The sequence below is a fragment of the Melanotaenia boesemani genome, chromosome 9 (assembly GCF_017639745.1).
Source record: "Melanotaenia boesemani isolate fMelBoe1 chromosome 9, fMelBoe1.pri, whole genome shotgun sequence".
In the NCBI taxonomy this organism is placed as follows: domain Eukaryota; kingdom Metazoa; phylum Chordata; class Actinopteri; order Atheriniformes; family Melanotaeniidae; genus Melanotaenia; species Melanotaenia boesemani.
Window position 1 is genome coordinate 8,053,147 of NC_055690.1, and position 14,909 is coordinate 8,068,055.

Genomic DNA, 14,909 nt, shown 5'->3' on the forward strand with positions numbered 1-14,909 from the left:
AAAGTGTTTACATGTTACACCTCACTCTCATGTCCTGCATGTGAGTTCCTGTGTCACTAGTTTCAAGATGTTACTGTTGATAACTTATGCCAGTGTTTTTATTACAGTTGTATGTGCAATTTCTGCAAACAGAAAAAGAGACATCCTGCTAAAGGAAATTGATTCAAAGTGAAGTTTCAAGACACATGTTGAAACTTATATACAGCAAATTGGGCTGTGCGTATTTTATACCGTAAGAGTAAAGTTTACACTGGATTCAGTGATAATTTTGGTTGAAAGACACCAAAATAGTATAAAACTCCAACAAATGAGAGTATAAATAAACTCTTTTCCAGGTATCATTTTACTCTGTTCAGATGAAACACAACACTCTGATGTTGACTGCATGTACACCCAAAGAGTAGAAATGAACTCTGACAAGACTGTTTCATCTGCACCTCCTGGAGTCTAATATACTATAGTAAGAGTTTATCCTACAACTCCCTATGTACTAAGATACAGTTCCACTGTTAACAGTAACAACCAAACCCACAGCAGTTCAAATAAATTTTATTTAAACAGCTGTAATTTCTTACCAGAATAAAAGCCATGAAAGAATTTAAGATGATGAACCAAATCCTAGACAGAGCTGCAAGTACACATATAACCACAACATTGGATCATCTCAGTTTATCTCTGGGATCCTTCACCCTGGGGCTTTCATGGCCAACATCGATATTTTAAGTGGTGGTCTGCACAAATGTATACATGCTGTGCAGATGCCAAACACAATCTGCTTTGAAAAGTTAATCAAAGGCTGAAAGTTAAGATGACAGAGGATGAGCTGACTGTCCACCTCAGTGTTGTAGGCACAGATAGGGTGACCAGCTGGTAATAAATCCTATGTGGGACAGGGGTTGCGTTTATGAGGGACAATGTGGGACAATATGTTGTCCCGTAATAAGTAATTATTGTTGTGCCACAAACAGGTAACCCTTGTGTGATACTGCTTAAATTAAATAAAGAATTAGCATTCCAGTTGATTGACAGTTTAATTTCCACTTAATTTTTATTTAAAGTATTGCAATCCAGTAGCTCAACAGAGCAGGGACAGAAACAGTCGTTAACTCACAGGATGGTGAACTAGCAGTAACAAAAAAAGTCCAGCATTCTAAGGACACCTTCAGGACTCTCTTCACAATTTCATACCTTCACACCAGCATCTGAATCAAATAAGGAAAATTGATAAAAACAATTTTAAGTAACATTATGATAAGCTTCCAAATGGTTTTCCAGCATTAGACAGTCCAAAGGTCTTCAAAATCAATCAATGAAATTGTTCTTACCTTCAAGGTTCTTCTTGACTTTGTATTTCTTGTTGGAACGTGCAGCATCGAGTAGAGCCTTCTCCTTCGGTACATATGTGTAGAAATCCTTAATTTAAAGTTGCTCTTGACTTGAATTTCTGATTTGATGAGCTCCACCGAACAGCGGTTCCTTGTGTCAGTCCAGCTTGCTGCCATCAGTGAGAACACCCTCTCCACTGAAGCATTAGTAATAGGTAAGCTAAAGAGGAAAGAAGCAAATGCAGTGAGGTTTGGTGTGTCTGTTTGCTTGAGTAGGGCAGCCCACTTCTCAACAACTGGAGCTCCTGATTCTATGACAGCCTGTTGCCGTGGCAGAACAACACAATGCTCGTCATAGAGAGCATCCATGTCCAACTTCTTCCCAAGGTGCAGGACAGTGACAGCATCACAGAGCTGGGAGAAGGTGAATGGGCTCTTCAGTAATGCCAAGCTAGCTAACTTTTTCTGGTAGCTGCTGTCTGTGAAATCATAGCGCTGCTCCAGGTAGGCAAGGGAGACTTGATAGAAGTTGCACATGTCATGTTTGACAGCAGCTGCCTGTTGGTTGGGAAACACTTGGAGGAGTGCATCCGTCTCTACACCAAAGAAGCCATCTATCTGTCGTTGCTGAAGCTTAGTTTTCAGAGTGAACATCATATCATAGAGCTCACAGACGGTGGCGTCCTCTCGCTCCAGAAGCAGCACAATGTCATGAAAGATTTTCAGAGCATTGTTGAGGAAGGACAGGTAAACCTGAAAGGAGTAAGGACAGTCAATGCTTATTATGCTTATAATGCTTAATTGTTCCTTATCCCTGTGTTTATGTACATAATAATATAAGATATACAACAGCTGAGTGCAATTAAAATTGATCACCTGCAGCTCAAGGGGGTTGCCCTCACCATCTTGGTCATCCTTGAACAGCTGCCATAGGGATTTTGGGCACTGTTCCTCTCCCAGTGAGAGAAAGTAGCTCTTGATAGCTGGCCAGCTGCTGTGCAGTCGGTTTACTGCTGGCCACAGGCTTAACCATCTTGTGGGAACGTGTCGTTGTATGGACTGGTAGTCTTCCGCCACAAAGTTGAACACTGATTTCAGTTCTTCAGTGCGTTTGGCGGATGAGGCAAAGTGACTGTATATTTTGCTTACCACCATTTCAATGTCAATGTTCAAACGATCCCCTGCATGTTTTGCACTGTTGTGGACTATGTGCGCCACACAATTAGCCTTCAAAATGTCACCATTTTTCTCTTTCAGTTTCTGGAAAACGGAGTTATTTCTTCCATAATTCACACTGGCGTTGTCAGCAGTGTACGCAGAGATCATGTCAAGTCCCAGGCCATTTTCCTTCAACTTGGAGGTTATCTGGTTGTAGATAGCAGCAGCTGTTTCACAACTGTCATCATAGAAATCAAGGACCTTTGTTTGTACACCCAAGTCTGGTGTCCAGTATCGCACACACAGTGGGAAGAGTTTTGTGGAGCCATGATTGGAAGCATCTGAAGCCACTGAGAAGAAAGGCTTGTGGACTGTGGAGACATAGAGCAGATGGGATGAACTTAGTGTGCTAGATGCTCCAAAAACAGAAACTAAATATAAGAAGTTGCATTACTTATAATTTAGTTGCATTATGTATATGTAAAATATTTCATTAATTTACTTTATTCTACTATTTTACAGCCTTTCTTCATTATACAGTAAGTAAACTGAAATTATGGAGTCTGTTCCATATAACTACTTGTGAAGCCCACTACAGAGTCAGCACAGGTTTCATGAAGCACTAAAATTAGCTAAGATACAAATTAACATTAGCTTAGCCAACATCATGTACATAAGATACACACCTTTGGTTGTTCCCTCCAATGCTGGCTTCATCAATGGGTTCTTCAGAACTTTTAAACAAGTTTCAACAGAAGCAGGGGCAAGCACGTCAGTCACGATTGCTGCTGCCTTTGTCCGACCACAGGCCATCTTCTTGGCAATGTCAGAGTCTGGGAAAGTTGTCTGCGCTAGCTTACTTGCACAGTCTCCAGCTCTATAAGACGTAGAGTGCATGACGTTGTGGTACACGGTTGCTGCCTCAGCAGCAGTCACTTTATCAGCAAGACAGTCGTTCTTGTGAAAAAGGAATGTTTCAATTGATTTAGACGTTTCTTTTTGAACCACTCGCTTTTTATGAGACTCTGCTTGCCTGTGCCGTTTAATATCAAATTCCCCGCCATGCCCGATGGAAAACGAAGTTTTGCAGAGGTCACAAAAAACTCGCTCAGCATCGCCCTCAACCTGTCTCACCCACGGATAATCACCCTCCCACTGTGTGTTGTACACACATCGCCTCCTTTTTTTGGGAATTTTAGAATTTTGCTCATCATCCATCATTAAGTTTGCCTAGCAAAGAGTGTTTGGGCTAATAAACAAACTGATGCTGGTGACGTAGGATGACTGCTGTCAGTCAGCGGAGGCCGTGCAATGAGCGAGTGGGGAGGTGTGTGCGGGTGTCACGTGGGGTAAAACTCAGCAGGAGATGTATCACAGCCATAGACCATATAGATCAGCTTCTCACTAGCTTGCGGCAGTCACATGCATGCAGCTTCATTGGCTGGCATGAGGTGAACGGCAAGGAAAAGCCGTTATGCGTGACATGGTCTCAATTTGCGTGACGCGTGAAATGTGGCAATTATGCTGAACAAAAACGCAATATGCGGGACGTCTGGTCACCCTAGGCACAGATGCTGTTATGTTCCAGAAATTAGACTGCAAGGTGCCGGCTCATCTGTAGCTCCTCCCAACAGAGATGCATCTGACGTATATATGCACGCTACGTGAAATAAGAACCATGTTGACCCACTAAAAAATGCACACTCTGGCAGTTAGTTAAGTAAATGAGAACTCTACACCAACACTGTAGAACTAAATGACACTACGAAGTGACACTGTAGCAGCATAAGAGGTGTTTATAGTTCTTAATGAACTCTGTAAAAAGACCCACCTGCTCTAATAGTTTTTATTTAAAAGTCCAAATCTGCACTATTTCTTTTAAGCTTGAATTTTTAAACTTGATTATGTTTTTAATCCTGTTTTTCTTTTTATTTTCTCTTTTGTTTTTAATTTTAAATTATGCTTCTTATTTTCTGATCTCTCAGTGTCTCTGTAAAGCACTTTGAATCACCCTGTCGATAAACTGTGTTTTATAAATAAACTTGCCTTGCCTATTCACACTGAAAAAAGTAACACTTTCGCATTTCCTGTGTGGTGACTTAGTTCACATCTTTTTTAGATAAAAATTATCCCTAATCTTGTTCAGAGAACCATCTTGCAGAGCTTTAAAGCTAAACGTCCCATGTAAAAGACCCATTCTTTGTCCGTTTCTGCTTCAGAACCACATTATTTCTGTATCAGCTCCTGAAACTACGCCGACGATGTATGCATTGACCGTGTGTCAATAAATAAATAAATAAATAAATAAATAATGATTTTGTGTTATCATGTCTTTAACGTGTTAAATTTGAAAGCCCTAAAATAAATTAATCAAAATAATATTCAACATGTTATTAGTACTCTGGATGTGCGCCATTTCACCATTGTTTGACCATTTAAAGGAATTAAAGAATAATTTTATATATTTTTCTTCAGAGTTCAGTATGTCTGATTTTATCATTCAGATGTTTTGCTTTCTCTCACTATAGTTTACCATGAAGCATGCTGTCATCTGTAAAAGCTGCTGTATAAATAAACCTGATTACAGTCATAACCTCCGTTCTTCCTCTCAGCCTGTCAAGTTTGCAGCTGAAGCTAGAAGGCATGACATTCAAAGAAGTTGCATCTGTTGCAAGGAAGAAGAAATTAACATTTTTTTTTTTAATCATGTCACAGGAAGTATATAGCAGTGTGTAAAGTCCTGCAGTGTGGAACCGAAAAAAAAAAAAAAAAAAAAAAAACTTAAAAAAACATGGCAGATTTCCCACAGAGAAGGTGTGAAAGTATTTCCATCTGCAGTTGTTTTATGATGATTAAAGAGTGTTCTGTGTGCAAGAGGTTTCTTATTTAAAGAGTGCCAATAACAGACACACTGGATTCAGTTTCATTTTTATTACAGACTGACTTTACCTTAATTTCTCTTTTTTTTTTTTAACCTGTCCTGTCCAGCATCTTAGCAAACTGAATGATAGTCTGGTTGTTGCTGAAATTATTGAGTGAATGTAATCACATGCAACTGTGCAAAGTCATAGTTAATTTACATGTACATGCAGAAACAAGGAAGTGTCCTTTAAGAAAAAATGTTGAGCTCTAAACTTCTTTGTGGAAACCAGATTTACTTTATCCTGAGCATGACTATGTAGACATGAGAATATAAAATATATTTAAGCTGTGCTCACTAAGAGATAGAAATGCAGATACTAAGTGTGCTAAGTGAACAACAAGAGTAATGTCTGTCTCAGGGGGGGAAACAGAAACCCTCAGATGGTAACACGAGCCACAAATAATCTGTGCATGAATCTCAGTTTGAGATTTGTAAAAGGAACTGAAAGGAATATTTAAGGAGACTAAAAGTAAACCCAAATTTGAATTTTGTCATGGAAAGATTTATGGGGGGTGTTTTACTACATTTGGGTTTATATTATTACATATGCAAGTGGCCTGAAAGCACTAAGCATATAAAGCAAAAGAGAACTGTTCAAGACTGTTTTTAAATTTTGCTTCATTATTTTTTGAGTGATTTTAAGATGTATGTGTAAATATTTCCTTCATAAATTTTAACCCCACGCTGCAGAGTTTGAGCTCTTCTAGTCATTTCTATGTTGTTTCCTGTTTCAACTTTCTTTGCCACTTCACCCTGCAGATACACCCTTTGTTCAACCTACACGGAAGATTGTAGTTTGCAAGAAGGAGGAGTCATTTTGGTTTCATGTTACATCTACAGCCACTTGTCCACACTTCTGTTTTTCACTCAGAAGCAAAACATCTGCAACAAATACATGTAAGCAAACAGGACATGAGGAAGCCATGATGAACCTGGCCTATGCTCTGATCTTTGGATTTGTTATTGCTGCTGGTCTGCCTCTCAATGCCATGTCACTGTGGATTTTGCTTCGTCATCACAGCCTCAAAACGCCCAGTGCTGTTTTCATGGTTAACCTGGCCATCTCAGACCTGTTGCTCATCATATCCTTGCCCATGAGAGTCTACTTTTACGCTACAGGCATGTGGCCCCTCAACAACATGGCATGTATCTGGGTGAGAATGCTCTTTCGCAACAACATCCGCTCCAGCTCCATCTTCATCACCTTCATCAGCGTGGACAGGCTGCTGGCTGTGGTTTATCCTCTGAGATCACGGTACCTTCGAACATCATCAAAGGCCTGGAAAGGTGCTGCACTTGTTTGGCTGATTGTGGTGGTAGTGAATGTCCCAGAGAGTGTGGGCTTCTCAAGATTTTTAGATGAAGCAAAAATTGCCTGTTTTGAATACCAAAATGCCACTTTCTCCAGCCCAGCACCAAGTGGGCCACTAAACAGGGCAATTGACTATTTTCAGCTTGTGTTACTGTTCACCATGCTGGCAGTCAATATTGTGTCCACTGCTTTGGTATCTTGGACAGTACAGAGACATCTGCATGAGTCTGCAAGAGTCAACAACAAAGTGAATGTCATGCTGATTTTTGCCATGAACTTGATGATGTTCACTGTATTCTTCTTACCGGTGTCCCTGGTTGTTTTCTTTGAGTACTACAGACCTGCCCTGAGCTGTCTTGCTAGTTTGAACTGTTGTCTGGACCCACTTTTGTATTACTTTTCGTTTGATGGATTCTGGAAGAGAAAAGAGGATGTTGACACATCTCTTGCAAGAGAATAGTTTCCCAACACGAACAGAGACAGGTGGCTTTTACAAAGCACGTGAACAGAAATAGGTCAGGTTTCTGCTGCTGTTGTTAATATTTTTATGCTGTGATACATGCAAGAGGTTATGCCTTATATTTTAAGCCCCTTAAAAATGTGAATGTTTTAAAACACATCCTCTCTTGTTAACCTAGAAATAAATCAACTGTTCAGTTAGATAATGATTTATGAAAATATAAAACCAAGAGTTTATGTTACAGCACTTGACACAATGTGTTAAGTTGCTGCTGATTCAAAACTGTTTCATGCTGCTAGTTGTCATAAATGTAACAGGGTACATTTCAATTCAACTTCAAGTCAGATAAGCTCTGGAAATATTTAGAAACTTTTATGTGGTAGAATGCAGCATGTGATGGTGTGATCTGCAACCATGTGACAATGGCAGAAACAAGAAATTAACAGTGATGGGTATAGATGGTTGTTTGCTGACTGAGATTTTTTTATTTTATTTTGCTTCTGTTTCTCTTCATAACTTCCGCTATACAATCGAACATGGCATCAAAAAATCTGATGCTAAATTGTTATTTGGCTAATAAGGCATAATCTTCCTTCATCTTAGTTAAGTTGTCCTTTTTACTATTCTAACAGCATTTGGCTCCGTCCTGTGTGTGTCTGTGTTTATAAGTCCTGAAGTAGAGCTGAGGCTCTTGTGCTTTTTGTCACATTCTCAATTCAGGAGCCAGAATCACTCAAGTTCCACCATCATTGCCAGATGGATAGGCAAATTAATCCAAAAAGCATCTAAATTTTAAAGAATGCAGATGTCATGTCTGGAACTGAACAATGGGGATTTGTTTTTTTCTTAGCACTCCCAGAGATTTTTAACAGTGTCTAATCATACCCTGCTTTTTTTTTATTCTTTCTTAGTAACTAGGCCAGTGATGGAACAGACCTAACCACAGCTTGTTCATCATGTATCATTTCCATGCCCAAAGTCACGTTTCATCCATCAGTTATCTTATATGAGTAAAAATTCAACTCTCTCTATGAGAAACGAGCGATGGTTACATAAAGAAGTTATTTGTATGCACAAGATGTTGCTCCTTGTAAATAAAGTCTGGTTATAAGTTCATAAAGCTGCTGCTGGTCAGATATTGCTTTACCATGACCCTTCAGAAATTGGATCCCGTTATGGAGGCACTTACCTTCCTCAAGCAGCTTCATATATGTTTAATGTGAACTTTACCTGTGCACCATTAAACTGGAGATTTTGACTTCTGGATGAAAAAATAAACATAAAAACTCATATATTGTGGTCTGTGTACTGATTTTTTTAGCCATATAAACCTTCTTTCCACGAAACTATTATTTATTTGGCCTTGCTCATATTGTGCTGATGCCTTAGTCAAATTATCGTTACCTGCTACAGTAAATCCTGCAAAAGCACATGCATGACATTCTTTGTTCTTCTTCATATTTAATAATGTTGGATGGTTTTTGAATGCAGCTAAAAGTGGTTTGACATGAGGTCACAGAAAATTGTGAGTTTTTAAACACTGTGTCAGTGCTGTGGTTAAATTCTATTTTTGTGTTTACATGGGTATATCAAGGTCAAGCTCATGCTTGTTCGGGCCTCTCCGTCTGTAAGCGACTGATATCCACATCTGTAGGGATGGTAGGGTCTGACTGGGATATGAATGTGCCTGTTAAGTTACGGTCAGCTCACCCTATCCCCCTGTTTTAAATGCATAAAATACTCACAAATTCTCACTTCTTCTCAGTCTTTTACCCTTGCATCTGCAGTCATGCACAAACTTTAACATTCACTGAAGTACATTTTCATAAGACACGTTCACATCTGGCTGCATAGTCACTGAAACCACAAGAAAGCCTGCTATGTTGCTGCCAAGTTCACATTGGACCAGAAGAGGACTGCTTTTTCAATAGCAGTAACAACTCGAAGCATAAAAAAAAAAAAAAAAAAGAAAAAAAAAAACAGCAAAAATGACAAAACATATGGAGGGATACCGAGTGGACAGATGAGACACAGCAGATCAGAGGAGCAATTATTTGCAAACATTTGAGGACTTAAGACAACCCAGAGATCAGGAAATGGCTAACTCTTTTTAGGCAGGGTGCAGAGAAAGCGTACCGAAACAACTTCTTCCCCGTAAACAGCTTTAATCCAGGCCAATGCTGCAGCTGGGACTGAAAAACAAATGTATTTTGTGGTTTAATGTACATATTTTCAACAAAATATTAACTGAAATTTTTCACATTCTGATGCAGATTTCCACAAAACTGTTTTAATTTGTATGTTTTAAGCAACAAATCTGAACTTTCCATCACCTTAAATTTGGCTTAATTTGTTACCACTGCAACTTTATTTAATACGCACTTTAAAAACAATAAAGTTGACCAAAGTGTTACAATGCGCAACTTAACATTAAATTAAAAACAACAAAACTAAACAGTAATAGTCACTAATTGCTTATAAGAAGTGTCCCTGTGAATGTTTGGCAGGTAATTATGAATCACAACATTTGTGATGTGTCTGAAATGCATCAGTAGATCACTTTGTGGGGAGTGAGTGGGTGAATGAACCATCTGAACACAGCTAAGGATCAGAATTAGTGTTGCTTACAACCGCATTCAGCCTAACTGAAAATCACATCTCATTGTTATCCTTTAAAAATTATTTTCACACAACAGCTAGCTTACCTGAAGTACAAAACCTGCCTGTATTTGAAAGCAAAGACTCCACAAGAGTAAGAACAATTAAAGTCTACCACAAGGTTTAATTCTTGGTACACTTCTGTTTATTTACAAATGACCACCATGTTCATTTCCTGATGCAGTTTTTTTCAGATATATGCAAATATTTCTGTCTTAAAGCACTGTGCAAAAGAAAATGTAATTAATTTGTGGCTCATCTGGTGATTTGGACATGATACTGTAAGGAGTTGTAAGCATAGGCCATATTTGGTTGTTTTAATTGGAGCACACAGTTACTACTTAGTACAAAGTATTAGCCTGTTGAATCAGTATAAATTTGTGTGAAAGCTTGACAGTAGTGGAAATATTTCAACTTCCAAGTCCAACTTACTTTCTCATTGGTTGGCTTGTTGTATATTTTATATAGTTAGTACATAATTTAGTTTGTTCACCGTGTAAAAATGTGTAAGTGCTAAGTCATCAAGTTGTGGTCTTGCTAGTCATGCTAACTGTGGCCTTGTCTTTTACATCCACTATAATGATCATAATCTCATTATATAGGTACAAAAAAAAGAGCACAAGTTATTAGTTATGTCCTAAAATTATTCAACTTTTCTTTGTGAATGTGAAGAGCAGAAGAAATGTATGGTGTACCACAAGGTTCAATTCCTGGCCCACCTCTTTTCAGTTTAAACACAAATGACTACTATTTTCATGTCCTGGAGCAGGTTTTTCAAATCTATGCAGACAATATTTATTTCTTACAACAAAGGCACAAAAACATATTTTTAATTAGTCCATTTTATCAGAGACTGTCTAGGATTTCATGTTGCAGATAGTTTCATGTTTGCTTTGATCTTCTCTATGTTGTTGTGGAACCTCTCACCACAAATAATCCAACATCTCAGAATAATTCATGAACTGGCAGTTCAGATCTTGGACAGAAATTACATTAAACCAGATCCTTGGCACGTTTTTAAGCGAGTTAAGTTTTATTAAATTGGCCAACCTTAAAAGTATTCTGCTTACATGGTCAGGCTCCTTAGATGCAAGCTTAGGGTTAGATATTGTAGTGTTCTTTTAAAATAAATTCTTAGCTGAAATAAACATTTTCAGAGAAGATCAGTTATTTAATTTTAGAATAATTCTAGAAAGAAATTGACAGATTGTTATTTTTTTCTTTTTTTAAGAAAGAAAGTTATGTAATCATAAACTAGTTGCTGCTTCTTCTTTTTTGAGCTGGGACTGTACTGTAGTTTAATTGCCTAATATTTCCTGTTTTGTTTCTGTTTCTGATGTGTTGATTTTTTTTATGGATATCTTGTGGGTGTGTTTGCTAAATGTTTTTAACTTACTTGTATGTTTTTCTGCTGAGTTTTATCTAACTGAAAGAACCATAAATTGCAAATCATCTTAGGCTAAAAATGCTGCTGTGCAGAATGTCAATGCTAAGACTAATAAACATAAATAAATAAATAAATAAATAAATAAATAAATAAATAAATAAATAAATAAATAAACAAACATATCAGGTGACTTCAAAATCATGTAATCATCTAATTATAATATTTAGCTCTTTGTATGTGCACACAATGCAGTGGTTGCGGCTATAAAAATATCACATTTAGTTTGATTTTATTTCAAAGTTGGATGAAATAAACTATCCCCGTCCAAAAAACATGACTTCATTGGTTAGTGTTCATGCAGGCAAAAAAGACCTATAATTACTTTCAAAGAATATATGACCTCTAGTGGTCATTAAAGGAAGTGTAGAAATGTTGACCTTCAAGGGGAGTGTAGCACATGAGCAAAGCATGTATTTTAAAGGCACTGGAGATTTAAAGGTTTTTAAGGGAGACCGTATTTGATAAATATACATATATATAAAATAATATATATATATAATATATGATTATATATATATATATATGCCTGGTGCTTGTCACATTTTTGCACATTTGGTGCTTGGAGGATTAATTAAGGTAACAGTCATGTTGTAAAAAAGTGACAAAAGTGTTTTTTTTATTTTTTTTTCCTCAAACGTTTTTCTAAATTGTACCCCATGTGGAATAATCTTTTCAGCCAAGTGTCCCCTAACTAACACAAATCTCTTTGGTTAGAAACAGAAGTAAACAACGTTGTGCCATCAGGGTTCAATTTTTTTAAGATTTACAACTTTAGAACTTAAATTTCAGACATTTAAAAAGAAACATTTCAAACATACTAAAAGCTAAACATGACTAAATTTATGGAAAACTTTTTCTTATCTCTAAAAACATGGGAAAAAAAATCTGTTAACAGATTTTTGCAGAATACGGATGTGTTCATGAATATTGCATCAAAGTATTCGAATTAAAAACCTGCTCGGAATAAAAATGCTTAATGTACAGCACTAGTCAAAAGTGTGGACACAATTAACATTCAGTCCAGTAGGAAAGCGTGTCGAAACTTTTGACTAGTAGTGGAAATGCAAAATTAAACTGAATACTTCACGTACATTTTAGTTCACCTGTGAAGAGTAGGTGTTTCATTAAAGAAAACCTTTGAAATGACATTTGCTCTAATGTGGAAACACACACAGGAGATTAAAAAAGTCCAGCTTACTTAACTCATTGGCATGCTATATCCTGTTTGTTCACCCAGTAAAAAAGTGTAAGTGCTGAGTCAGTAGTTTCCGGTTTGTTGCTAGTCACACTAACTGTGGCCTCGTGTTTTACACCAATGAAAGTGATGATAATCTTGTCATATAGGCACAAGAAAAGAGTGAAAAATGCTGAACTCACAAAGTTATGTGTTAGGTCCTAATTTATCCTTGTGAATGCACAAATGAAAGGAGGTTACTGGAAGAGCAAAACAAATATAAGTTGATGATTTTTGTATTATATTTTAATTTTTTTAAGAAAGAACTTCCTTTGTTTGTGTATTAGTTATACCTACTTATGATCTGCCATAAAGCTAAAACATGCAAATGTATCAGTGCAGTCTTTCTGTGTTATACTGGAAACCAGAATAAGGGAAGAAGTGGGCAAACAAATGACTTAAGTTAAAGCAGCATGTTTAAAAATGCAGATTTTCATTTTCAGACTGGGGAGGAAATAGTTATTTACTCTTTTAGTACTCAGTAATGGGATTGAAAAATTTGCAAGGCTTTGAGCAGATGACAAGTTGTGGCCCAGTTCCTGCCAGCGAGGCGAGGCAAAATGGGGCCAGAAGGCATTCTCACAGCTTCAGACCTCTGCAGGATGTAGGCGGCATCAAAGCAGCGCCACCGACACTTCTTTAGAGAGAGCCAGGGGGGAACCGCTGGGGGGATGACGGTTTCTCTCTCACTTTCTCTGCCTTTTTCTTCCTCCTCTCATCCTTGTCCCCTCCTCCTCCACTGCCAGCTCCAGCTCACTGTCAGTGGGAGTATGCTGAGACAATGCACTCTGTCATACGCTCTAACTGGAGAGTGAGGGCAGAGAAGGGTGGATTGAGAGATCTGAATGGGGTGACAGTAGAGTGATTAGGCCATGTGCAGAGCTGAGAAGAAGACAGAGGCATCATGAGAAACAAAGGCAGGTTGCAGGAGCAGATAAGGGATGAAAGGTGGGACAACTTGAGACAAGGGAGAATGATTGCTTGAGACAAAATGACCTAGCACTTGAGAGACAGATAAGAGAAGGAAGAAGGCGCTGGTAGATTGCCCAAAGGCACAGGATGGAAAATGGGGGTTAGCGGTATGGCAACGGGAAGCAGAATGACAAGATCAACATCAAGGAGTTGTCTGGTTTACTTGCTCTGCAAACACAAGTTTAAATGTATGCCTTATGGAGTGGAAAAGAAAATGTAACCATCCACAAAATAATATTCAAACTAATATCCAAACATTCAAATTGTCTCATAAAAAGAAACTGCACATATATGACATTCACTTCTCCCTATGATTATATTGCAAATAACAAAACAATGGACCATTAGCTTCAGCAATGAAGAAGATGCTGTTTCAATTCTCTCCATGTGTTCAGTAAATGATCAAATTAAGTTGCATGAGTGTGCTTTTCTATCTGTCACACTTGCTGTGCACAGAAAAAACTCCAGCAAAAAAATAAAAAAAATAAAATAAAATAAAATAAATAAATACATAAAAGCCAGACCAGACTCCTGAGTGTGTATTCTAAAGCTGAAATATGAATTTGTAAGTTCACCGTCATTCACCAAATTCCTGAATCTCAAGTGACCAGAAGGTGCTGTTGGAGTGTGAAGATTGCACAGGTTGCCATCCTGTGCCTCACAACAAGCTCAACAGCTACATGTGTTGTCAATTCTATTAAAACTTTTTAATTGTCTCAAATAAAACATACTGGGTTAGCGCTGACGAAGTCTACTTTGTGACAAAATCTTCTATATGTACGACAGTGCTGAGTGTCACCCCATGGCAGTCGGGGCAACTCATTAGCACCCGCTGTGCTCTGCAGCGGTGCCTCAGAAATGGATGCGGAATGAGCCCAGAGCGGCCGTGAGATTCTGTTCAAAGACCAAAAAATCAATACAAAACAAGTACTTCAATTTTTAATCAGATAGTCTCGTTTTCCAGTTGCTGCTGCAGTTTTCTGTGATTGCTGTCATTATTGGGTTTTAATGGACAGCTGATCAGACTTCTGCAAGCTGCAGGTCTTCTTATTAAGGTTCCTTACTTGCAATCATTTGTGAAAGCTTTGCATGCCGTATACCTCTTCTTCTTATTACCGCTTCCCCCATGTTTTTATTAAACCCGCAAAGCAAATGACTGTCAGTTATATGAGACATAGAAATAGAATTGAGTAATAAACCCCTCATCCAGGTTAGATTGCCTTACACAGACGTAGCATGGGGTACAGTTTCCTCTGGACTCTGAGCAGACAGATGGACACAGTGTGATATCACATTAGTATTATAACCTGCAATTCACTATTCCCAGGTTGGCGGATATGTTCACCTAGTGGGCATAATGTGTGTCAATAATGAAAAAGCATAGAAAACCTGGAGAGCGGAAACAGGATTCTAACAAAAT

The 14,909-nt window shown here is 38.0% G+C and overlaps 2 protein-coding genes across 2 annotated transcripts; one reads left to right on the forward strand and one right to left on the reverse strand.

The window, feature by feature from the left end:
• Positions 1 to 1,190: 1,190 nt before the first annotated feature.
• LOC121646098 lies at positions 1,191 to 2,480 on the reverse strand. The gene is made up of 3 exons (XM_041994975.1): positions 2,202 to 2,480; positions 1,326 to 2,078; positions 1,191 to 1,202 (listed from the first exon to the last, which is right to left on the reverse strand). Exons 1-3 carry the CDS (start codon positions 2,478 to 2,480, stop codon positions 1,191 to 1,193), a joined length of 1,044 nt encoding a protein of 347 aa, XP_041850909.1.
• A 3,751-nt stretch (positions 2,481 to 6,231) lies between these two features.
• Positions 6,232 to 8,559, forward strand: LOC121645487 (lysophosphatidic acid receptor 6-like). The gene has a single exon (XM_041993963.1). The coding sequence runs from the start codon at positions 6,330 to 6,332 to the stop codon at positions 7,176 to 7,178; it is 849 nt and encodes a 282-aa protein (XP_041849897.1). The 5' UTR covers positions 6,232 to 6,329; the 3' UTR covers positions 7,179 to 8,559.
• The last annotated feature ends 6,350 nt before the right edge of the window (positions 8,560 to 14,909 follow it).

Bases quoted from the DNA above. Each gene is read 5' to 3' on its own strand.
- LOC121646098 (XM_041994975.1), bottom strand. From the start codon at position 2,480: ATGGTGGTAAGCAAAATATACAGTCACTTTGCCTCATCCGCCAAACGC. The intron at 2,079-2,201 runs GTGATCAATTTT...TACTCCTTTCAG, and splicing joins GCAACCCCCTTGAGCTGCAG to GTTTACCTGTCCTTCCTCAA.
- LOC121645487 (XM_041993963.1), top strand. From the start codon at position 6,330: ATGATGAACCTGGCCTATGCTCTGATCTTTGGATTTGTTATTGCTGCT.